Source organism: Colletotrichum abscissum (genome assembly GCF_030869225.1).
Source record: "Colletotrichum abscissum strain IMI 504890 chromosome Unknown Scaffold_19.1, whole genome shotgun sequence".
Lineage (NCBI taxonomy): Eukaryota > Fungi > Ascomycota > Sordariomycetes > Glomerellales > Glomerellaceae > Colletotrichum > Colletotrichum abscissum.
In genome coordinates, this window is record NW_026850087.1 from 139,414 (window position 1) to 161,630 (window position 22,217).

Genomic DNA, 22,217 nt, shown 5'->3' on the forward strand with positions numbered 1-22,217 from the left:
CGCTTCGTCCGCTCGGAGGCCGAAAACGGACGAACATCGGGCCTGGAACTGAGATGGGTACGTATCTCTGTCGGATGATCGTTGCGCATGTCACGTGTCCTTTGTATTTTACGTGCCTCGATTGGAGAGCAATCCCCACTCATCTAAGCGACAGGCGTTCACTGGCTGCATCGATTGGATCTAAGGATGGCTAGATCAAATTAGGCAAGCGTCTTATCAGTGTTGAATCTGGCCCCGGTACGTACCTCCGCCGGGCCAATCTGCCTCCCCTTCTCTGCCTTTTGCTCTCAGCTGCTCCGTATCCCCCTCAACTCGCGATTCTTCGCAAAGAACTCGGGCCATTTTACCTGGTTGATGACTAACTCTCAGCATTGAGCGCGGCATTTGGACCAACTTTATTCACCAACCTTAGCCAAGTCTAGCGAGTCTTAACCAATCAGGCTTGTTGCTGTTGACGTGCAGCGGGGGGTCCTGTTGTCCTTTGTTGCCCCTCTGTTAGCTCGTTGCCTTACTGAGCACGAGTCCAGGGGTTGATGATATCGCAGGCCGACAGATTGATCTTGGCAGCATAACGACGACTGATTGTGGGAGATGTGGACGGGACTGGCGTGTGACGCTAGAGATCAGACCGGGCTTCAGCCTTAAAGGAGCCCCTCGGCTGGTCCAACTCCCCTTGACATGGGCCCCAAATCTGATTTCAAGTTCATCACCGTCGATGCCACTGAAGGGAGTTTCCAAACTGCGAGCAAATCCACCAGAAGTCATGCTATCCGAACTGCCATCCAGAGGGGCCGTTCGGAGCTGGGATCCTCGACGGCCTCAATTTCACAAGACACCATCAGGCAGAAGGCCCAGTTGAAGGGACGATTCAGGTTGGCGGGAACAACGCTCAAGTCAACCAAACCCAAGAGTCCAAAGCATCTGCAAGAACAAGAAAAAGAACAAGAGGATGTGCAGTCAACTCGCTGTTCCCATGTATGCTATTTGTCCCCATCTCTCCACATAACTCAGGCCGTCATCACTCACACTTCCGTAGTCTCCCTCCGACATTGCTGAGTTTCTGCACCAAGCATCGCTGCCACCCTGGGTACAGAGACTGGGGAGCGATAGCGCTGACCCCTTCAATACGCTACCTATTCCTAGTAGTCCTTGCGTGGACTCTCTGGTGAAATATTGTAAGAGCCGCAGCTTCTACCGCTCACGAGCGGACGCCGTCACGCCACGCCGCTGCTGTGCGTCTGAGCTAACTCTCCAGTCACCACCAGATTCAATCTCAACTCCACTACGATCGATACTCAGAGACCATGGTTTCCCTATGCTATGCAGAGCGCTCTCATCATGCGCGTTACGCTGGCCTTGGCAGCAGAGTTTCTGACCGCCACCATGCCTCTCCTTGACTTCAAGCTCCAGCGGGAAGGGTACCAGCAAAAGGGGGAGGCGATGCAGATGATCAGAGATCGTCTAGCTTCTCAAGAATCTGCCCGTAGTGCAAGCAATGACCTCTCTGTTCTTGCCGGCGTGGCCATGCTGGGAAGCGTTGAAGTAAGTAATTTCCCAGCGCTCATATACGAATACCACCACCTCACTTCGATGCCCCAGTTCTCACACACATGTTGGTAGGCTTTTCAAGGTCACTTTTCGGCGGCAAACGTCCACTTGACGGGGCTCCACGCCATGATAGAAGCTCGAGGGGGACCGGAGACGATCAAACACGACTACATCCTCTGCCGCTGCATCAATTGGTGTGTGACTTGACCTCCTTCGATTGCCCTCCACAACGAACGGTAACTGACCATAATCCCTCCCCCAGGATCGACATCCAAGTAGCCTCGGGTCTCGGAAGAGTGCCAAAGTTCCCCATGTTCCACACTCTCGCGCAGGTGTCACTCCCGCCGTCGGTCGTGAATCGCGCAAGGACGCCTTCCCTGCGACACCTGGAGAAGCTCGGCGGCCACAACCCCGACGAGAGCGACGAGCCGCTCAGGATCTTTGTGGCGCTGAGGCAGGCGATCCTCTCGCAGGCAGGCGGTGCCGTGTCCGTGGCCGCAGACGACATCAGGATCGTCATGAACACGGCTGATAGCACAATTCTGCACTTTTTATACGTGGAGCGCCGGACAGCGACGCCAGTGCAGAAACGGTTCCTAGTTCTCGTCTCTGCGGCCCACGTGTTTCTTTATACCGTTTTGCGAGAGATCCCGACGACGGGACACATGGTTCGGGTCCTCGTCAGGAGGATGCGCGACGCCCTCGATGACGCGGATTCCATTGCACTCATCTGGGTGTCTCACGATGCCGCCTTGTTGTGGGTTCTCTTTGTGGGCATCGTCGGGTCCGGAACAACCGAGGACCGCGAGTGGTTCTCGTCGAGACTAAATAGCTTACTGGAACGAGCCAGGGGTATTTTGCCGCCGGAACGATGCAGGCGCGAGAACCTGCAGCAACTCCTTTCCGGGTTCCTCTGGCGGGATAAGCATTGCTTACCAGTCTTGGATGAAGTATGGGCAACGTGGGAGCGCGGCCAAGGCGGTACTAGTGGTAGTGGTGGTGGTGGTGGTGGTGGTGTTGGTGTCATGTAGAAATGTGGAAAATGCACGGATGCAGCAAACCACTTGGAGTTCCCACAACGTCAAATAACAAACACGGGATTGGCCCAGTTGCTGCTTGCGGGCTCCCCGTGCGTGGCCGGAGCGTTCACCGCGCGAGGGATGCATGGTTCGGGGACTCCAGCTTGCGATATCGTCCTCTTCTCGGAGTGGTCAGCGGCTGGGATGGTCCGGTTTGCAGCAATCTCGGCCGTTGATGCGTTCGTCCGGCTGAAACCGAAAGGGACCATGGACTGGGAACATCATGACAACATGGTAGCATGGCAAAGAGAGAATGGCACGACTCAGGTTTGGAGGAATGTCATCTCCAGGAACTACCAGACCGGTTCAGAACAGAGTGCGACGATAATTTCGAGGACGACCGCCACAAGAACAGCGCGCGCCCTTTAACAAATTACAAACGCAAACTGGCCCCATCCCCGCAGTTCTACCCCGGATTCAATGACACAATCGGAATTGCCAACAGCTTCGTTCAGTCCATGTCCCTCACCCTCCCCTGCTCATGCTGGCCGCCCCCCGGTAACGAGGAGCGAGCAAAAGCCCGTCGCAAACCGCTTCCAGTTGCTCCTTCGTACGAAGATCTCGCACGCCAAAGCTGTGTAGCTCGGTTCTCGCGGCACGACGGCCGAGTCGTTTGACGCAAGTTTGAACCTTCGGATCCGCCAAACGCGGTAAATCAGCTAGTTTATCACCCTCAACTAGACGCCAATACAACCTGCTGATGCACAGTTGTTATCCATGGCCTTGTTTGCCTTGATTCGCCTTGTTCATCGACGTGTTGCGCTTTTCTCGTCACTCTTTTTTTTTTTTCTTTTCCGCCTAATGTCTATGAAACCAGTTTCGCTTTGCCACGAATGTGTCCAGTTAATGTCGGGCGAGAACTCGGCGTAAATGCAACCTCCTTTCTCAACACCCACCAAAACCACACCAGCCTCCGAAACTGTTATCTCTGCGGTTGGTAATGGTTGTATGTCAAATTATTGAGCAGAAAGTCTCTCTGGCCAGTCAGAGTTGGCCTAAAGAACTGGCACAAAAAGAAGACACACGCAAAAAACAGGGTCCGTATGGGTTCCGTTCACGCACGAGAGAAGTCTGTCCGGCATGGATACTCGCTCCAAAAACCCGCGTCGCATGAGATCTCGCCTCGCTCGCCTCGCTCAACAGGCGGCCCTGGACGGGGTGGCACGGGTGGGAAGACGGGCATATGCAGGGGGGATCAGCCCTTTGTGCACTTTGTGTGGCCACATGTGCAGGGAAGTACGTAGGAGGCGTCGACAAGCCTTTTGGGGCCTTCCAGTCGATCTTCTAGAAGCCTTCCCAATACGTGACAGGTGTGAGTGGGCAAAGGTGGGATCGGCATGGATCCACGACTCAAGGATGTCGGGAATCTACGGGACCGCGGCGGCGCTATTACGTCTAACTTTGCGGCCCTCTGCGGGTAAGCGGCCTTGCAACCCACGACTGGTTTAGCGCATCGAAGCAAGACACTCAAGACAATCCCAAGGCTTGCAGAAATCGCCTACGCCAGCGCGGGAAGGCAACTTGAAGGGGAGGAGGGGGACGGGTAGAAGGGTGGAAGGGTGGGAGAGATCCGAGAGACGTCTGCGCCTATGGGAGTCTTTTCCCACGAACGGGCTCAGGCCCCCCCCCCTTGTTCGGCAATCGCCACTCTTGGCTTTGGCTCTTGTTCGTTTTCGTCTGAAAAATTTTGAGCCTCATGCTCTTGGCCCAACGTCCAATGTTCAAAGTCACATATGACGCTCTTTTCCTCGCTAGAGTTTCAGCAACTCTAGATAAGGCAAAGTTTTCTCTTTCGTCCGTTTCCCTTCTCTGAAAGGAGCTCAGACTATCTCTCTTCAAATCCCAGTCACGTCAGGCCTCTTCCCAGCGCGCCACCGGTCGTATTTCGGGGTCGCCCGTGGGAACAGCAACATGGACTGACTCAAGGTGGGCGAGATGAGGCCACTCTGCGGCTCTGCTTCTGGGTCCTTTAGGTAAAGAATAGGTCACAATATCCACCCTATTACGATGCAAAAACTCTACCAATTGCCTCAGTCCCGCATTTACACGACCGTGAACAGAGCAACCCCGTCAACAACCCTCAACTTGCTGGCACGCGTTCCTAGTTTTCTTGACAACGAGAAATACAACTTTCCACTGGGAAACTCGGGGAAGCAGCACGCGGCCTCACGCAAAGACCAATGTGTTAATTCTGGAATCTCAGGGACGCTGGCCGATTTCGCGGGGAAAGTCTGCAACGGTTTATTCCCCCGCAATTTCACAAACGCACGGAATCCGGTCCCAAAGCAAGGGGGGCCGGGTTGATGATTCTCTTGTACAAAGTACGAGTCGTCGAATAGCAGAGCTTTCCGTGGGACTTGAGTATCCGTATGTCAGCCATCTAGGTAATCTAGCTGACGAACTCTTGCCGCCCACTCGCCCACTCTCTCGTCCCTCGTCCGTGGTAAGGCCATCTACCCATCCCCATCCCCATCCCATTCCATTTCCCAGGTGCCGGTGTCACCGCCCACGATCGCGGGGGGGCCAAAAGATAAGGACCCTGGTCCAATCATCGTAGGTTCCGGGTCTCAGTCGAGGTGAATTGCTTTCAACTCGACGAGGTCGAGCCCTCGGCCTGACTCCGGGGTCGGTGCTGATGCTCCGCCCTTTGCCACCATATATCCCGCCTCCGTCTTCCCATCTTCTTGTTGTTGTTTCTCTCTTTCAGTCCAACCGGCTCTTGACTCTTCATCTCTCTCTCTTCTCTCTTTCTTCAACCGAAGTCAGACCTGTTCAACCCGGTCCGTCCTGTTGTGCGTCCGAGTGTGTTTGTCTCATACAACGCCCTCAACTCCAACAACACCCATCTCGCCTTTGACATCATCCCGTCAAAGCGTCCTCCCCTCCTCCTCTTCCTCCGCCCGGGCCCCACGCCACACACAAAACTTGGACTAGAGACCAAAAAAACCACACTCTCTCCAACCTTACACACACTCCAACAAGGAGCCCATCATGGATCACGACCAGATTAGACAACAGCAGGCTCATGCCGCCGACAACAAGGACACCAAGTCCTCCGACGGCGCCGCCGTCGCCCCCCAATTTTCCCGCGATGCCGTCTTCCCCGGCGAAGTAGTCGGCGAAGTCACCGACCTCAACCGCCAGGACCTCGAGAAGCAAAAGGCCGCCCAGGGCAGCGCCCACTTCCACCGCCTCGGCTGGAAGCGTCTCACCGTCGTCCTCATCGTCGAGGCCATCGCCCTTGGCAGTCTGTCTCTTCCCGCCGCCTTTGCCTCCCTCGGTATGGTCGCCGGCGTGATCGTCTGCGTGGCCTTGGGCTTGATAGCCATTTACACCAGTGACGTCGTCGGTCAGGTCAAGATCAAGTTCCCTCACGTGTCGCACTACGCCGACGCCGGTCAGCTCATGTTTGGCCGCTGGGGCTACGAAATCATCGGTGCCATGTTCGCGCTTCAGTTGACGTTCCTGGTTAGCTCTCACACCCTCACCGGCGCCATCGCTTTTGGCAACATCACCAACGACGGCGCGTGCTCCATTGTCTTTGCCGTCGTCTCCGCCATTATCCTGCTGATTCTTGCCATCCCCCCGTCCTTTGCCGAAGTCGCCATCCTGGGATACATTGATTTCGTCTCCATCATTCTCGCCATCGGTATCACCATCATCGCGACCGGTATCAACAGAGGTGAAATTACCACCGCTCCCTGGTCTGCCTGGCCCAAGGATGGTATCACGTTCGCCGAGGCCTTCATCGCCATCACCAACGTTGTCTTCGCTTACAGCTTTGCCATTTGCCAGTTCTCCTTCATGGATGAGATGCACACCCCGACAGACTACAAGAAGTCCATCTGGGCCCTTGGTCTGATCGAGATCTTCATCTATACCTTCACTGGCGCCCTCATCTACGCCTTTGTTGGCCAGGATGTCAAGTCCCCTGCCCTGCTGTCCGCCGGTAACACCATTTCCAAGATTGCGTTCGGCGTCGCCCTGCCCGTCATCTTCATCTCGGGATCCATCAACACCACCGTTGTCGGCCGCTACATCCACGGTCGTGTTTACAAGGACTCCATCATCCGCTTCATCAACACCAAGATGGGCTGGATCACTTGGCTCGGTCTCATCACCGTCATCACCATCATCGCCTTCATCATCGCCGAAGCCATCCCCTTCTTCTCCGAGCTTCTGTCCATCAGCTCCTCGCTCTTCATCTCCGGCTTCACTTTCTACTTCCCTGCCCTGATGTGGTTCATGCTCATGCGCGAGGGTTCCGTCTTTGCCAAGGAGAACCTCATGAAGACTGCGCTCAACGGTCTTGCCTTCATCATCGGCATTGTTGTTCTGGTTTGCGGTACCTACGCCAGTATTGTTGAGATTGTGAGTTTCCCTGTATATGCCCACTCAAGTGTAACCATGCTAATTGTCTCGAATAGGACCTCAAGTTCAAGACTGGAAAGATCAGCAGCCCCTTCACCTGCGCTTCCCTCGCTTAAATACCAATCTCGTCGAATTTGTAGTTTTGATAGTGCAGATAATAATACCCCTTGAGTTATCTTGTAACATGCAGCAAAGCGTCTCAGCTCGTGCCATTCTATTGAGAGAAGCAACCATAGTAGCCCTTTGAGGGTGCAGTCCGATTTGTGCATGTTCAAGACGTAAGCCCTTGTGAAGAAGCCGAAGCCCGATAGGATTGCTCTCGCTGGACTATTAACTGCTTGTGGTCTGCTGCTGCTGAACCACACGTTGCTGTAAGATGTGTCTTGCCGGCTGCAAGACCATCTTGCTAACGTGTACACTCATCATTAATAATGCTTTCACAGAGTTCATAGGATCTTATTTAATAACAAAACCAATTGCAAGTACTAACTCCATGATCGATAAAACAGGCCCATGGTACCAAAACTCCAGGCCGAGTCCAATTATCCCACACGCCAACATTTCCATTCTATCCCCTTCCCCACCCCTTCACCAGCAACTCAACCACCAGCTCATTTCTCCGTTTCCTACGTGTTGCCCTTGTCTTAGTCACTTCCGGTGCTCTTCATCCAGGCTTCACCTGATTCGCTTCCGATACTCTTGAGCCAAACGCCAATCATGTTTCGGCGGATTTTCTGTGGCTCATTATTGAGCACCAGTACTCGAACCCTGTTGCCCGGACCCCGACGAAGCCGGTCGATCTCGTTCACCTTCGGGAAGGTCAACATGTCGGTAAACTCGAATATTGCCAGTGACTGATAGTCTCCGAGTATGGCGTAGGGAGCGTCTTCCACGACGGCATGGGTGGCAATCCCGTGAAGCGTTGTGGTGACTTCCTTTTCGAACGGAGACTTGGGATGATTTTCGATTCCGAAGGTCGACTCAAACTCACGATTGTGAGGTGTCGTGTAGTTTCGGAGGCCACTTGTGAGGCGTAGGAAGTCTTGCGCAATCCCCTCATTGTTGGCCGTCTCGAGCATCTCCGTCAGCTCGGCGGCATTGTTTTGTACCTCCTGCCACAAATTCAGCAGTCCCACAGGGGCCTTGTCGAGCTCTTTCTCGAACTCCTCCACGACGACCAGGCCTCTATCCTTGTGCTCGGCGACGAGCATCGATTCAATGGGTTCTTGACCAGGAGCGGTCAGTTTACACTTGGCCGTCCAGCCTGGGACGGGAATGATCGACGCTGGCTCGAATGGCTGGTGATTGTGGATCTTGATCATCTTCCCAGCTTGAGTCGTTCTATCTATCACCAAAGTTCCCGGCATGTGCCCTTTGACGAGAACCAGCCCAACATCTCGGTTGATGGAGTCTTCGATTGATCTAGCCACGTCCGATACGTTTCGGTGAAACAGGATGGTGGGGTTGGGAGGTCCGAGGTCGACGCCGTCAAGCAGTCTGAAGTCTGCAGTATCTAAAAACCGATCCGCGACCTTGGTGTAATAGTCGCTAGGTGCTCGACTCAAGACCCTTGGTAAATCGATCTTGTTGGCTGTTTCACCTGCATCGCGCAAGTTCTTCGACTTGGGGCAATCTCCAATTGAGATGTCCGGCAAAGGGGCGTCGTTGCGAATAGCTGCCACGATTGGCGGCTTGGCCTGTTGGTCACCCATTGTGACGTGTCTGCAAATTGGTATCGGTTACCTGATTTCTTGATGGGTTAGCCAAAGATACTGATGTAGGGTGAGGTAGAGTAAGATACCTATTCGGCAAATATTCCTATTTTGTCTAGACAGACCGACGGGATGACTGAGGAAATAACAGTCGGCGATTGTGGTTGAGAATCGTTGAGGGGAGCAAGTTGGTCGTTGGTCTCCGGGAAAACAAAGACAAGGTGGCTCAAGAAGGGACGCGTGTTGAGGTAAGGTAGGTACGCCTGGGAGCCAAGGTAGGCGTAGGTAGTAAACCTTCAGGTGAGGCAGGCGCGTCCCGTTGTAGGGCGGGTGGAAGGGGGAGTAGCGGTCAGAGTGAGGGTGGGCATATCTGACCTGGCCCTCATCTAGCCCTTAAAGACTACATGTATATTCACTTACCTACCTCAATGATGAAGCTGATCAGGAACACTTATCTTATCACGTGATGAGTGATGAGTCTCGAGTATGGTGATTGATGCTCTCATGACAAGTCTCTGACCACTGTCAGAGGAGACCAGGACGTGCCCAAACGAATAGTGGGGACGGGAGGAATAAGGTACTTGCCTTGATGGGGGGGAGACAGATCGAGATTGGCCAGTGCAGTTGCGGAGCCGCAGAACCTTAAGGTGCCTTCCTCGATTTTCGTACCTCACCTCACCTTACCCAGTGGGTGGCATTGTTGGCCGCCCAGCAACCTACCTCTATTTTCATTAAGGCATCCATACTGTTTTATCCCTCTTAAATCTCCTGTTGTTCTTATTGTTTCCTATTACTTTTAATATCTGTCCTTTTCTTTTTCTTTTTCTTGTCTGTGATGTAGTCCTTGAGAATACTAGGTAGCCTTTAGTTACAATACAAAGAATCGGTCTCGTAATCATATTTCGTTGATAGGCATCTTTTTGGATCACCTAACTCCGAGGTGACTACTAAGGTACCTGCTCCCGTGAGTGGGTCTGACCATACACATTTGGAAGGTCCTCGTGATACCACCTTTGTGCCTTCCCTACCTCCCATGCCTCACCTTGGTACCGCACAAGGTAATCCGAAGCCCTTACCTACCTTGGCGCTTTCAATCTTCACTTTCGCCTACCCCAAGGTTTTTCATTCATCCTTGCCGTCCTTCATCCACAATTTTGCTCAGCTTTTCGTTGTACAACTGAGTTTCATCGCGAACCCGTCGATTTTGTCTCTCAAATTCAACAGGTAAGTCTACTTCCATTCAGCCTAAACCGGCATCAGACTGATCAAGGATATCAAAAATCAGACTTTGAGACGAAATCGACATGGCTTCTTCCTCTCCCGAGGAGACAGCTGTCAGACGTCGAAGGGAGGATATGGACATTCTCCCCGAACACGAGAAGAATTACTCGCCAGGACGACGACTTCTTCTCCGATCACACAAACCGCTTCCGCCCTACGGCGATCATCACTACCCGCTTCCGGATGGCTGGAATTCTCGCGACATGATGGTATCCGATGAAGAGAAGGCCTTTTCGCTCAGACGACTGGTTTTCCACCCGAACAATGCGCCCAAGACCATTGACAAGAACAACCAAGATGGCCATGCTGCTTCCATGGAGGTCGAGATCATTCGGATGATTGACGGCAGTGCTGGATACCATCCTGGTCCCCAAAAAGTCCTTTGCAAAGTTGTCGCTTCGCCATCGGCCGCCCCAAATGAACGAGAGCATGAGATCCCGTCTGAGGGACAGCTACTCTTCCTGAAGGTGTTCGATCCCTTGTTCTGGCACAAGACCATCGACATCACCAAGCGCCTCATCAAAGTCACAATCCAGGCCGACTCAGCATTCAGTGACGAATTCGGCGCCTACAACCGCCTCTTTGAAAAGGAGCTCACTGGCTTCCCCCATGTCGCTCCTCAATTCTATGGAGGATGGATCACGGAAGTCAAGTCGATCAACCCATCGTTCGCAGACCGGACCCGGGATGTTGCGGTGCTTGCAACCGAGTTTATCGATGGCACCGGCCTCGACCAACTCTTTGCACTTGATGGCCCCAAGTATGAGGTGGTTGAGCTATACAACAGCGCCGAGTCACGCGATGCTTTCACCACAGATCTCGATACAAGAATGGATACTATAAAGCAGCTCATGGACGGTACTATGTCGGAAGAGTACATTGGAGTTGATCATTGCCGTTTTCACTCTAGCAATGTTATAATTTCCATGCGAAACCTCGGTGAGCCGCTGGAGAAACCCAGGGCTGTTCTGATTGGCTATGGGCAGGCGTTGGTCGATGATTTGCGCAGGGAGCCTGCTGACACGTACAAGAACTATCCAACAAAGCCCCATCCGTTCCTTCGATTCGGCTGGCAGAGACTGGAGTCTTTCGCAGGCTGGATCCCTGCCCATTGGAAAGGTCCGAACATCAACCGCCCGCGTTTGCTCGACCAATGGGTCGTTCAAACATTTGGTCCTTTGACGCCCAATGAAGAATATACCTTTCTTGCGTCCGACGATCTGGCCGAGCTCGAGGGAACATCTACAAGCGCCTTGCCCGAGGAACAGCCTTAGAGTGGCAGTCACCTGGAAACGGTTGCCCCGACGGTCGCGACTACTTCTGACCCCTCGGTAAAGTCCGTGGACTCCGACAATGCCCATGTCTCAACAACGCTTCCTACCGAGGAAGATCACAATGAGAACATTCCCAGCCTGGACGACAAAGACGAAGCAGCCGGTCCTTCTTCTGACGACTCCCACCCTATGCCGCAGTCTCTACTGTTGGCTGGAATATCTGGCGAGCGCGACTCTTACACTGAGTCGCAAGATTCGAGGCCCACTGATCAGGACATTGACTCTTTAACAACTGATTTGGAGAGTCTGACACTCGAGGACAAATCGGACAACATTTTCTAGGAAGAGAGGGGCGGCACTGCAAATTGGTATTGGGATTGACATTGAGGTAGTTAGCGGTAACTTGGTGGATGCCAAGCGGCGGCACATGATGGGCACAATCAAGAAACATAACTGAATTGAGAAGTTGCTGCTGTATCCTTTATCCCACTCTCAAGCTTCCTCTCTACAGATACAGACGTGAAGTAATGTTGATGCCGTAGGAAACGTGAGCCTTTCTGCACGGCAAGTTCCTCAAGCCCACATCAATCGCCCCCAATAGCCCCCAATCGCCTCTATAAGAACCCATCGCCAAACGTCCCCTTTGGTTCCAGAACAATTCACAAATGCTGGCCAGAAACTTGCAAACATTAGTCATGGAGAACGTGAATGCTGCGTAGCCAGGCACCGAGAACGACGCGTCGGATTTGAGCCGGGTTTTCGACGACCACTGCGCTAACAATCTGGCCTGGTCCTGCTCGAAGCCGCGTGATCTCGTCCTTTGACATGGAGTCTCTCGTGAGACCCTCAAACTCAAACATGATCAAGGATTGATGCTCCATGAAACCGACAAAGCGAGCGGGAGTGGTGATAGCGTAACTCGTCGATTGATGCAGTGTCTCCGTGACATGCGGAGTGAATGGGGTGGCTAACTGCCGACCCAGCGTAGACTGCTTCTTGTAACGAACATTCGACTGTCGAAGAGCCTGGGCCGCGGTGTAGGCGCTTGCGACGGCTTGGTCGTTACCCGAATTTGTCGCGATAGAGTTCGAAACCTGATTGCCACGTTCCGCGAATTCCTTCATAGCACCAACCAATCGCTCGTGAGTCATTTGCATTTCGCTCTCAAACTCCTTAGTGAAGACCAAGCCCCGGTCCTTGTATTCCAAAACGAGGTTCGAGAGGATCTGTTCTTTGCCGGGTTCGGGGGTGTAGGCACACGCGGCTGTCCAGTCGGGGATGCATGTGATAGAACTGGGCTCATACGGCTCGGGGTCAGGAATGTCGATTTTGTTGTATCTCTGTGTGGTGCTGCTCATCGTGAGTGTTCCATCTGGGTGCCCCCCAAGAAGCACCAATGCGATCACTCGGTTGATGGTTTCGTCAATGGACCTTGCAACATCTGACTCATTGCTGTGAAGCACAATCGAGGGATCTGGTCTGCCAGTGTCTAGACCAGCCAATGCCTCAAAGTCGGCATTGTCTAAAAAGTCATCTGCGACATCTGTATAGTATGCGGCATTGCGGTATTTGAGAGCCTTGGGTAGCTCAACCTGATGGCAAGACTCGCTGGCTTTGTGCAAGTCTTTCGGATGGCTGCGAGGTGCGACTTGGATGATGGGAAACGGCGCGTCGTTACGGATTGCGATGACAATCGGCGGCTTCTGCTGCTGATCTTCCTCCATTGCATCCGACATCGTGTCTTGGAGGATGCGATGGCTTGCTACTCGATGAAGTTAGTTGCAGTAGAAAAAAAACATCGCGGGTTTGAACGTATAACTGACGAGATCATCTGGTGTGTAGGTTTTTAGTACGGCTGATGGACATCGACAGGCGGGTGATGGCGAGATCCGTAGGACAACCACAAAGAAGTGATATTGTGAGGTCCGCCCCTCTAACAACACGTATATATTCGTTTAGGGCTAATGGCTGTTCTCTGAGTCTGGCTGCCTTAGGTAGGTACACGACTGCAAAATCTCGTCCGGTAGCGACTTCCCCTGATGATATCAACCACCTCATTCAAGAGCTTGCCGTATACCACGTGACCACAGCAGAGGATGTGATTGACCTGGCCAATGGAGAATAAAGCAAAATATGTTCAACGGTATGAAGTTTGACAATGGACTACAACCTGCTTCCCAATGCTCTTTGTGAGTGTACTAATCTATTTGCCATTTAGGTCCTGTACATCGCGTGTATTCTAGCAACTCCTCAAGATGATCAAAAACCCAGTCAGTAAGGTACTAGGTAGGTAGGTAGTCGAGGTTGTCACTTCATTTCCGACCTTGATGTTGACCGGTAGTTCCATCACTTTGACAGCCGAACCAGGCCGTGCCCAGCTGGGATAGTGGAGATCTAGACGGGGTGAAAGTGGGTGGTGCCTTCCGTTTTCTGAGTCTACTGGACGATTTGATGGGCTTTCATTGGTCTGATTAAACAGCCCCAATTAAACGGAACTCTCGCTTAAGGCACCTTGATACGCTTAGGTAATCCGCTTTGGAGATACTGCCGTTATGTTCCTGTGGAGGTCGCCGTGGTTCTCCAATCAAACTCCTCATTCCATTCTTCAAGTCAACCTTGGGTGCCTTACCTTACCTGGTAACTTACCTTACCTTGACTCAAGTTCGGAAGGGGACTTTCATGCATCCCCTCAAAGACGTTCAATCGGATATGTCAGACAGTGTGACCAGAGGAGACAGGCGACGTCGATTCGCCAAGGTTAACATCCTTTGGACGTCCTTGTCAACATTTTTGGTAGCTGATGATCTCGACAGGCCTGCGACTTGTGTCGCATGAAGAAGGTCAAGTGTGACGGCGGTAGACCCAAGTGTACTAGATGTCTGGAGCTGTCTCTCATGTGTAACTATGCCGACGTTGTTAAACCATTCAAGCGGCGGACGCGGTCCAGTAGGGCGCAGGCAACAGCTGGAACCTCAGTGTCCGGATCACCTGATGATGGCTCGACTCGAGCCGAAGTATGTGTCCCAAATCATGACAATTTACAGGCAGCACCCGTTTCTCAAGAGCCCCCGTCCGAGCTGCACAGCAGCGGCAGCACTCCTCCTTCATGCGGAACGCGACCCTCTCCTTCTATAGGTTGGTTTGAATCAGAGATCAGTGGTTGTACTAGGGAAAATGTTCGTTGTCATTGACGATTTATCTCTTCAAGACTCTCTCATGGGTGCAGGACGAGACTTGAGATATTTCGGTACGAGAGGTCTCTATTCCGAACCAAATGCAAAAGTTGATTCCCTCTAGGCCCATCTTCCGCTATCGCGTTATTTCGAACTCGACCGCCACCGTTCGACGAGCAAACAGCATCGGCCCGGCGTCCAAATACCCAGTCGGGCTCAAAAACAGGATCTTGGTCTCTATGGACTCACTCCAAATTACAAGGAGTCTTTGAGAAACGGGTTCACTGCCATCTGCCGTCGTGGCCTGAAGCTCTTTCACTGGTTACGGCCTTCTTCGAGGAAAAATACATGGCTTTACCGCTCTTCCACCCACCTGCCTTTGTCGCACTGCTTGGTCAGCAATATTCTGGAGATTTCGATGGTGGCCCTGCCTGGTGGACCTCATTCAACGCTGTTCTGGCAATTTCTCAAAGGAGACGCGTTGAACAAGGGATGTCTGACGACAAGGAACTGGCCTGGGGCTATGCGGCCAACGCACTCGACACGGTTCTGGACATACTCATGAGGGCCACTCAAGTCATGTCGGTCCAAGCTCTGCTGATATTAGCGTGGTTTTTTCTGGGTACTCCCAATCCTCAGCCCAGCTTCATGTTAGTGGCCAACGCCATTCGACTTGCACACACCATCGGGTTACACAGAAAGGAGTGCAGCTCGTCGCTGAGCCCTATAGAGAAAGCGACGAGAGCCAATGTATTCTGGCTTGCTTTCTCTCTGGACCGAGAGTTGAGTCTACGGACCGGGCGGCCTCCTGCGCAAGATTTCGGCGGCTTTGAGGTTGATTTGCCTGATTTACTGTTGCAGCATGACTTCAGCACCCATGCTCCTTCCAACGGGCTGGTCAACATTTTCATAGCCGCTTCTCGCCTGGCTGTCATCCAAGCTAAACTATATTCCAAGATTTATCTTGGAGAAGGGGTTAACCCAGGCGTCATTTCAGATGCTACGCAAGCACTAAACCAGGACTTAGATGACTGGCGAGCGGAGTTTTCGACAGTCTTGGATCTTGATAGTCATCCCGAGCTGACCAACTACTCTTCTGTTCTACGCTTGAACTACACCTATCGGCATTGCGTGATTCTGGTTCATCGGGCACAGAGCGAATATGACTGGAGGTCTTTGGCGTCGTCGGAGCGGTCATCTACAGTTCTGTCAGGCCAGGTCACAACCTCTATTCAGAACTCTGTGGATGCTGCTAGAGCAATTCTCCAGCTGGATGTACTCGTCCCGGATACCTGGAAAAGCTTGACTTGGTAAGTAATCCCATTGTGCGAACCGTGCCGCAATCTTTACGAACAGTTGCTAATTATTCCTACTAGGGACGTGATTCCGATCAGTGTCACTGCCACCCTCATCCTGTCCCTTTATACTTTGCGTCGACCCCGCACACCAAACGTCGCCGAGGACCTCGGTTCTGTCTCAAAAGCTCTGAAGCGTCTTGCCTCCATCGAACTTTCTGAACCTGGCTCATATTTGACTCCGGTACGAACGGTGTGTCAGGATGCGTACAGGGCTGCCCTAGGGGCCTTCAATACGTCCAACAGCACATCATCGCAACCAGGAAATACGACCTCTGACCAAGGCCAAACTGCCGCTCACGGCAAACAAGTCCACCAAGAGAGCACTTCGGACACCATGCGAGACTCTTCTCAAGTGGCTTTATCAGATCTTTCTCCCCTGCTCGAGCCTCATCACGAAGCAACTCCGAATCCAAGCAACGGGATCAACGGAACTAGCTTTTTGCCGTTTGACCAGAATACCCTCGATTCTTGGGGTGTTCCTTGGGGATTTGAACATCTTTTGGGAGACGATACTTCGATGTTCATCTGATAAGCTAAAGCGTGCCCGAGGCTATTTGCCATTCCGGACGAAGATACATACAACAAGCTTCATGAGATCCACTCGGGCTTCGACCTTCCTCTTCGACCTGTCGGCTCCTCCCACCCAATTTGAGTCGTTTGAAACTTGAACGCGGGAGCCAGAACTCTGATGTCCTCGTCGAGCCCGTAGTTCCGTCCGCTCATGTCCCAGAAGTATTCGGGATGGGTGAAGATGTCGGGGCGAATCTTCTTCCAAGACTGGTGCGTCTTACCAACTAGAGTGCCCATATCGTCGTAATGCCGCGGGCTGAAGTCGGGATCCCGGGCTCTGAGCTCTCGTTGCTGCTCTTCGGAGTAAAGGCCCAGGTTATAGTACCAAATATTGTACTGCGTCAAGCTGATGTCAATATCAAACGTGACATCCTCTGATGTACGAGCAATCAAAGCCTGGATGGCAGCCGTGGCACCAACCAAGCCTGTCTGGTAATCAGAGTTGGCTGAACATTCGTTAGCAAGCATCCATGTGCACCAGCGAGTCCGAATGACTTACGCAAAAGCGGGACAACAGCCTCATCTAGGCCGAGAAATTTGCCTTGCAGATGAGAAAGCCCAACCAAGCAGTCACTAATCTGCTGCCATCCAGATCGATGAGCTAGTGGTCCCTTGAATCCGTAACAGTTCTCCCGCATGTAGATCAGGCTGGGATTCAACTCTCGCAAGGAGGTCGTATCGAATCCCAGTCTCTTTAGAGCACCTGGACGATATCCATCTACTAGGATATCGGCACCCTTTACGAGTTCAGCAAAAGTCCTCTTGCCATCGTCCGTCTTGAGATCAATGTTGGTATCCCGTTTTCCCGTTTGCAAGTCTGGCATTGTCGCCCCAAAGTCGGGCAGCTTATCGCATGACACGCGGAGAACATCGGCTCCGAGGACGCTCAGCATCTTGGACACCGCCGGGGCCGCAATGACCCGGGAAAAGTCAATGATCCTGATGCCCGCGAGCGGCTTGAACCCCTGATCATCTCGCGCTTTCGGCCACTCTTTCCTCGGAGCGGGCACTCGGGTCATGTTCCATAGTGGTTCCTTGGACATGGTTTTGCCTTGCTCGCTGGTGAAGAACTCATCTGGTGTGTAGCATACGACACCTGCTTGTTTGTACTTCTCGTTGGCGACTTCTTCGATTTCTTTGGAATGCCAATGGGCGACTTTCTCGGTGTAGATCTTGATGGCTTCTTCTGGGGTCACGTCGACATCTTCAACACCCAACATCTCCATTGTTGGCCCAGCGTTCATCGACCCGTGCAAGTGGTACCATCTGCCGTCCTTGGTTTTGTAGACATTTGTTGCGTACCGCCTGATGGGCTTTGAGGACTGGTGTATGTCCATCTTGGCAATCTCTGCCGCCATCTGCGGGTTCTGAAGAAACTGCTTGCCGCCGACTGTTGGCAGCAGAACGGATTCCAGGAAAAGCGTCGCGGCGTCGGTGTTGACTTGGACGTCTTGATACTCTATGCCGTACCTCTCTGCCGCAGCAACGTTGGCTGCGGTGGCTAACAGGGCGGTTAGAGAAGCGGATGACTCGGTGATTTTGAAGGGCGTGAGGACGAATGGTTTTGCATCATCTCCAAGGAACTTGACTTTTGTAGCTGCTTTCTTGAAAGAGTCTGGGAGTCGTAGGGCGGGGTCGGCAAGCAAGACATCGTTGAGAATTCGAGATGCCTCGGAAAAGACTGAATAGTCTGCCATGGTTGCAACCTGTGGTGAAGTACGAATGATTTCAACGATATTGTCATTCCTACCAAAGTTGTAGGAAGTCATATGGTCAAGATCGGCCCTATATACATGTCCTTTGTGCATCTCAGAAACTCCCCAGGCCAGGGATGTTGGGGACGCCTTCATGTCGTCAGTGCCACAGCAGGTCAGAACTCCGGCGGATTCGCCTCTCCGATGTTTCGGGCTCGGCCCGATGTAGCAATCGTCTGCCGGCAGATGAAAATCCACAGACGATGGCACTAAGAAAACATCTCCTAGTCATGCGGAGTATTGGCGAGTCTCTCATTTGACCCGCTCGCATTTCTAGCTGGGACTCGTTTCACCGGAGGCATGTTGGTGGGTCTTGGTGCCGGAGTTTCGCGTTCGGAGTTTTGGTCACGGAGTTTTGGTCACGGAGTTCTGAGCTCCAATTGTGACATCAACGCCTGGCACAGCTTCCATCGTTGATCTAGACCCCGCTCATGTCGGAGAGTGGCCTTCGGTTTTCGGATCCAATAGTAGGCAATGGCTATCTATATATGAGGAAGCCGCCCACTATTTACTCATGGTCGTAAGGACTTGAATGAGAATTAGAGATGGTGTCCGATCGTGAAAGCGACAGCTTTCTACCATTCACGCATGAAATTCTCAGTCTGTTGATCACTGGAATTAGAATATTAGAAGCTACCTTGTTTGTGAAAATTACTAAGAGAGCGACAGCAACACTTCGCCAATCTTGCACGTCTGCATCAGACTGCAGCCTACTGAGCCAAGTCAGGGTTGAACTCCAGCGCCAACCAGACATCGACGTTCTTGCCCTTTCCTCCCTGCCACTTGTGCCATGGGTAAGAGACAACATTGTTGTGCCCGCGGACGGCATCGCCGTACGAGTCGCGGTACCACAGACCTCCATGCTCGTTGAGACGGGGAAGTGGGACCTTGTCGAAGTCATCCGGCCCGGCAGACTCAGGCTCCTTGCCTTCCTTGAGCCTCCACATACCTCCGGTCTCGGTTCCAGGGGAGAGACAGATGTGAATCTCCTGGAAGATATCGTTACCATGGTTGTGAACTCCACAATTAACATTGTGACCTGCAGAGGATATGGTAAGCAAATCGATCAGAAACAGTTTCTGCTCCTGGAACACTATTATAACTCACCAGCAGTCCAGAACTGCAGATGCGCGATCTGTGATTTGTCGTCTTGGAATCGGAAGTGGAAACCAGACATGTTGGTGAAGTCAACTCCCTTGAAGTTGTCACCCCACCAAAGATCTTCAACCTTGGTGAACTTGAGGTCGGGGAACTCCAGGCCAAGTTCTTTGGTGTTGAACGTTGTCTTGACGGGGACATCCCCGGCCTTCTCCCATACGCCAGGCTCGCCGAGAGAAACGATTCTCAGGATGATGGCCCCCTTCTCTTTGTCGGCGCTGAGTTCTTTGTCTTCGCTAGAGATAGGCGCGATCCGGGGGAAGGGAGGCAAGCCGAGCGCTGTACGAGTGCCCTCGATATCAGCAACGGAGCCGTAGAGGACCTTGATGCCATCCTTCTTGCCCACGGGGATCTTTGCTCCAAGAGGGTGAATTTCGATGCTAATTGCGTAGTTTGCAACCTCGATCAGAGGGAAAGACTGTTGACTCTTGACTTCCTTGGGCCGAGCCAGATACACCAAGCCTTCGTTATCCCACACCGTAGGTACGATGTGACGCTCAGTCACGGCGGGCTTGGGCTTGGCAAACTTATTGACGTGAAGCGTAATGACGGGCTTGGGCTCTTCGTAATACCGAGGAACATTGTACTCGACCGAGATCAAGTCAAGCTTATCAGAACCAGTGAAGTTGCTACGAACGTGCCGTGTCAGTATTATACCAGCCAATCCGACACGGCTTCGGTAACTTACCCAATTGCGATGCGAGCTGATGATTCTTCTGCGATCTTCCACTTCGCGAACAATCCCTTCTCGACATCGATTGCCTTGTAGTACATGATGCCCTACGAAACTTGAGCTGCTAGGGTCTTGAAAGGACCAAATGTTGCGTTTCTACTCACCTTGTTTGGGTTGGGTCCCTTTGTCGGCTGTAGAACTGGATGTCAGCAACCAAAATCTTGTCATAGATGCGGGGCGTCATGCAGACTTACGACAATAGACTCCAGGTCCTTGTCGCGATCCAGAGATCCGAACAAAGCCAGAAGGAACTCATCGTCGCCATCGCCTACACGTAGAAGACTCTGGGTCAGCCAGCCGTCAAAAGCATTTGTTCTCAAAGAAACCTACCATCGAAATCGGCACAAACAATGTAGTGGCCGGGTCCATCACCGTACTTCATAAGCTGGTTGGGCGTGCCATATATATCCAGGATGTGGCGCCTCCACTGTGTGTCTTTCATACCACGACCAACCTTGGACAAGACGCAGGCCGTTGTACCGTGAAAGGGGTCCAGCGTCGCAATGTAAGCAAACGGATCGTCACCGATCTTGCCAGCATCAGCGCAGCCAGTGCCCCAATGGTCACCAGATCCCGGCGATAGGGAGTTGGGCTGTTGTCGGTCCTCTTTCGGCTCTCCACTCGAGAGGAGCTGTCGCTTCCACGAGCCCTCTTCGTAGTAAAGCCAGTTGGCACCTTCGCGGGATGAGACCATGATAGAATCGAGTCCAGTGGGGCCATTGAATCTGAATTTTGTTTAGCTCCCGGAACTTTTGCTCCTCTCCTCGGCGTGCGGAGTGAAAAGCGTCGACCTACTTCTTAACCGTCAACTCATGAATGACGGTGAAGTTCTCATCGTCAATGATTGAGCGTTGCCACTCAGTGCTGACAAGTGTTAGCAAGTCACTATGTTGGTTCAAGGCAGTTGACTCACGCATTGAGGACATCCTCAGGAGCTTGGAAGCGGATGATGGGGATGGGGGTGATCTGTAGATAGTGATTAGAGAACAAGAACAGAGCGCATGCTGCCACGGCGACGACAGACTAACCTTGTCGTGCGGTCCACAAACAACCGATGCGGCAACAATTTCCATTACGGATCTAGTCAAAGGTTAGCCCAATGAACAGCAGTCTAGATCTCGTGAATTTCCATCTTACTTTTGTGTAAAGTATCCAGCCTTCATGCGATGCATTGCAGGCCAACGGCCGATCATTCGGAGTTTCCAAGGCTCTTTTCCCAAGTTCTCACGACCGGGGTTCTCAAGCCAGGAGATCCAGCCTCCCTTGGGATCACACTCAAGCATGAATGGGCCGTAGTCGTGGCAAACCACAATGTCGGTCAACCCGTTCCTGTTGATGTCAACGGCCACGACGGCGACTGGGCTGTCGAACTTGGCCACTTGATACTTCTTCCATGCTGTTGATTTCATGTCAGAATCATTGTTTCCTGGATAAAAAGGAGCATGCCACGTACGTCCAGTGATGTCGATCTCTGATGCATAGAACTCCTCGCCCTTGGCCTTGGCCTCATGTTTGGCGGCGGCAATAGGGTTATCCAGGAACTCGATTTCGCCGGAAGCCAGTCCAGATCTTAGAAAAGAGTCAGTGTCGATCGGGTATTAGACGACCAGCCGTGAGTTATTTGAAGATGGAGATTCTTACGCAACAAGTCCTGGAACTTCGTCTTCACCAAACTTGAACGTCTCGACCCAGTAGCCGTCTTTTCTATTGTCTTCAATGACAGCACGCCCGAATTCGGGCACTGGAAGGTCGATGGACGCCATTTTGTTTTCTTCAGAATTAAGATAGAGATGAAATGCTTGGGAGGGATGATCTGCTTGGCCTCACATCCGAAAACCACAGCTGCGCAGCAAGTTTTATACTATCCGACCGAATCCAAGTCATCGTGGAGAAACTGCATGTATTCACGGACTTGACACTCACAAAAGCATGGACCCGGTATCGCTAGCAACATAGTATTCTTCATCCCCGCAGGCCGGATCTAGAAGTAGTTGAATCAGTCTCACCATGTTGACTTGCCGGCAGATGATGTCTTAGCTCAGCTTTTCCGCATGGCGAACAGTCGGGCGGGGTATCTGGCATGCAAACGCCCGACGCAGGGACCGCCAAGTTCGAGACATCAACGCGGCCAAATGTTGTGTCTAGGACAAATTCGACTCTGGGGCAGGATCCGCGGGTGATGGAACGATCAGGGTCCGGTGGAGAT

General features: G+C 52.5%; 9 protein-coding genes across 9 annotated transcripts; 5 read left to right on the top strand and 4 right to left on the bottom strand.

The window, feature by feature from the left end:
* Positions 1-678: 678 nt before the first annotated feature.
* On the top strand, positions 679-2,579 carry CABS01_08368 (uncharacterized protein; the record flags this gene model as incomplete). The annotated part of the gene is made up of 5 exons (XM_060541728.1): positions 679-975; positions 1,037-1,175; positions 1,256-1,542; positions 1,621-1,742; positions 1,811-2,579. The coding sequence occupies 5 exons, from the start codon at positions 679-681 to the stop codon at positions 2,577-2,579; spliced, it is 1,614 nt and encodes a 537-aa protein (XP_060401885.1).
* A 287-nt stretch (positions 2,580-2,866) lies between these two features.
* Positions 2,867-3,244, top strand: CABS01_08369 (uncharacterized protein; the record flags this gene model as incomplete). Its single annotated transcript, XM_060541729.1, has 1 exon — positions 2,867-3,244. The coding sequence occupies one exon, from the start codon at positions 2,867-2,869 to the stop codon at positions 3,242-3,244; it is 378 nt and encodes a 125-aa protein (XP_060401886.1).
* Positions 3,245-5,618: 2,374 nt separating this feature from the next.
* CABS01_08370 (transmembrane amino acid transporter) lies at positions 5,619-7,114 on the top strand (the record flags this gene model as incomplete). Its single annotated transcript, XM_060541730.1, has 2 exons — positions 5,619-6,998; positions 7,055-7,114. The coding sequence occupies 2 exons, from the start codon at positions 5,619-5,621 to the stop codon at positions 7,112-7,114; spliced, it is 1,440 nt and encodes a 479-aa protein (XP_060401887.1).
* A 528-nt stretch (positions 7,115-7,642) lies between these two features.
* CABS01_08371 (uncharacterized protein) lies at positions 7,643-8,710 on the bottom strand (the record flags this gene model as incomplete). Its single annotated transcript, XM_060541731.1, has 1 exon — positions 7,643-8,710. One exon carries the CDS (start codon positions 8,708-8,710, stop codon positions 7,643-7,645), a length of 1,068 nt encoding a protein of 355 aa, XP_060401888.1.
* Positions 8,711-10,014: 1,304 nt separating this feature from the next.
* On the top strand, positions 10,015-11,265 carry CABS01_08372 (uncharacterized protein; the record flags this gene model as incomplete). The annotated part of the gene is made up of 1 exon (XM_060541732.1): positions 10,015-11,265. The coding sequence occupies one exon, from the start codon at positions 10,015-10,017 to the stop codon at positions 11,263-11,265; it is 1,251 nt and encodes a 416-aa protein (XP_060401889.1).
* A 689-nt stretch (positions 11,266-11,954) lies between these two features.
* On the bottom strand, positions 11,955-13,001 carry CABS01_08373 (uncharacterized protein; the record flags this gene model as incomplete). Its single annotated transcript, XM_060541733.1, has 1 exon — positions 11,955-13,001. One exon carries the CDS (start codon positions 12,999-13,001, stop codon positions 11,955-11,957), a length of 1,047 nt encoding a protein of 348 aa, XP_060401890.1.
* Positions 13,002-14,439: 1,438 nt separating this feature from the next.
* Positions 14,440-16,325, top strand: CABS01_08374 (fungal specific transcription factor; the record flags this gene model as incomplete). Its single annotated transcript, XM_060541734.1, has 3 exons — positions 14,440-14,512; positions 14,563-15,748; positions 15,815-16,325. 3 exons carry the CDS (start codon positions 14,440-14,442, stop codon positions 16,323-16,325), a joined length of 1,770 nt encoding a protein of 589 aa, XP_060401891.1.
* Positions 16,326-16,384: 59 nt separating this feature from the next.
* CABS01_08375 (formyl-CoA transferase) lies at positions 16,385-18,063 on the bottom strand (the record flags this gene model as incomplete). Its single annotated transcript, XM_060541735.1, has 2 exons — positions 16,385-16,812; positions 16,866-18,063. The coding sequence occupies 2 exons, from the start codon at positions 18,061-18,063 to the stop codon at positions 16,385-16,387; spliced, it is 1,626 nt and encodes a 541-aa protein (XP_060401892.1).
* Positions 18,064-18,830: 767 nt separating this feature from the next.
* On the bottom strand, positions 18,831-21,774 carry CABS01_08376 (uncharacterized protein; the record flags this gene model as incomplete). The annotated part of the gene is made up of 12 exons (XM_060541736.1): positions 18,831-19,159; positions 19,228-19,907; positions 19,967-20,058; positions 20,116-20,142; positions 20,206-20,279; positions 20,342-20,736; positions 20,807-20,875; positions 20,925-20,977; positions 21,040-21,091; positions 21,149-21,407; positions 21,465-21,580; positions 21,653-21,774. 12 exons carry the CDS (start codon positions 21,772-21,774, stop codon positions 18,831-18,833), a joined length of 2,268 nt encoding a protein of 755 aa, XP_060401893.1.
* Positions 21,775-22,217: the final 443 nt, after the last annotated feature.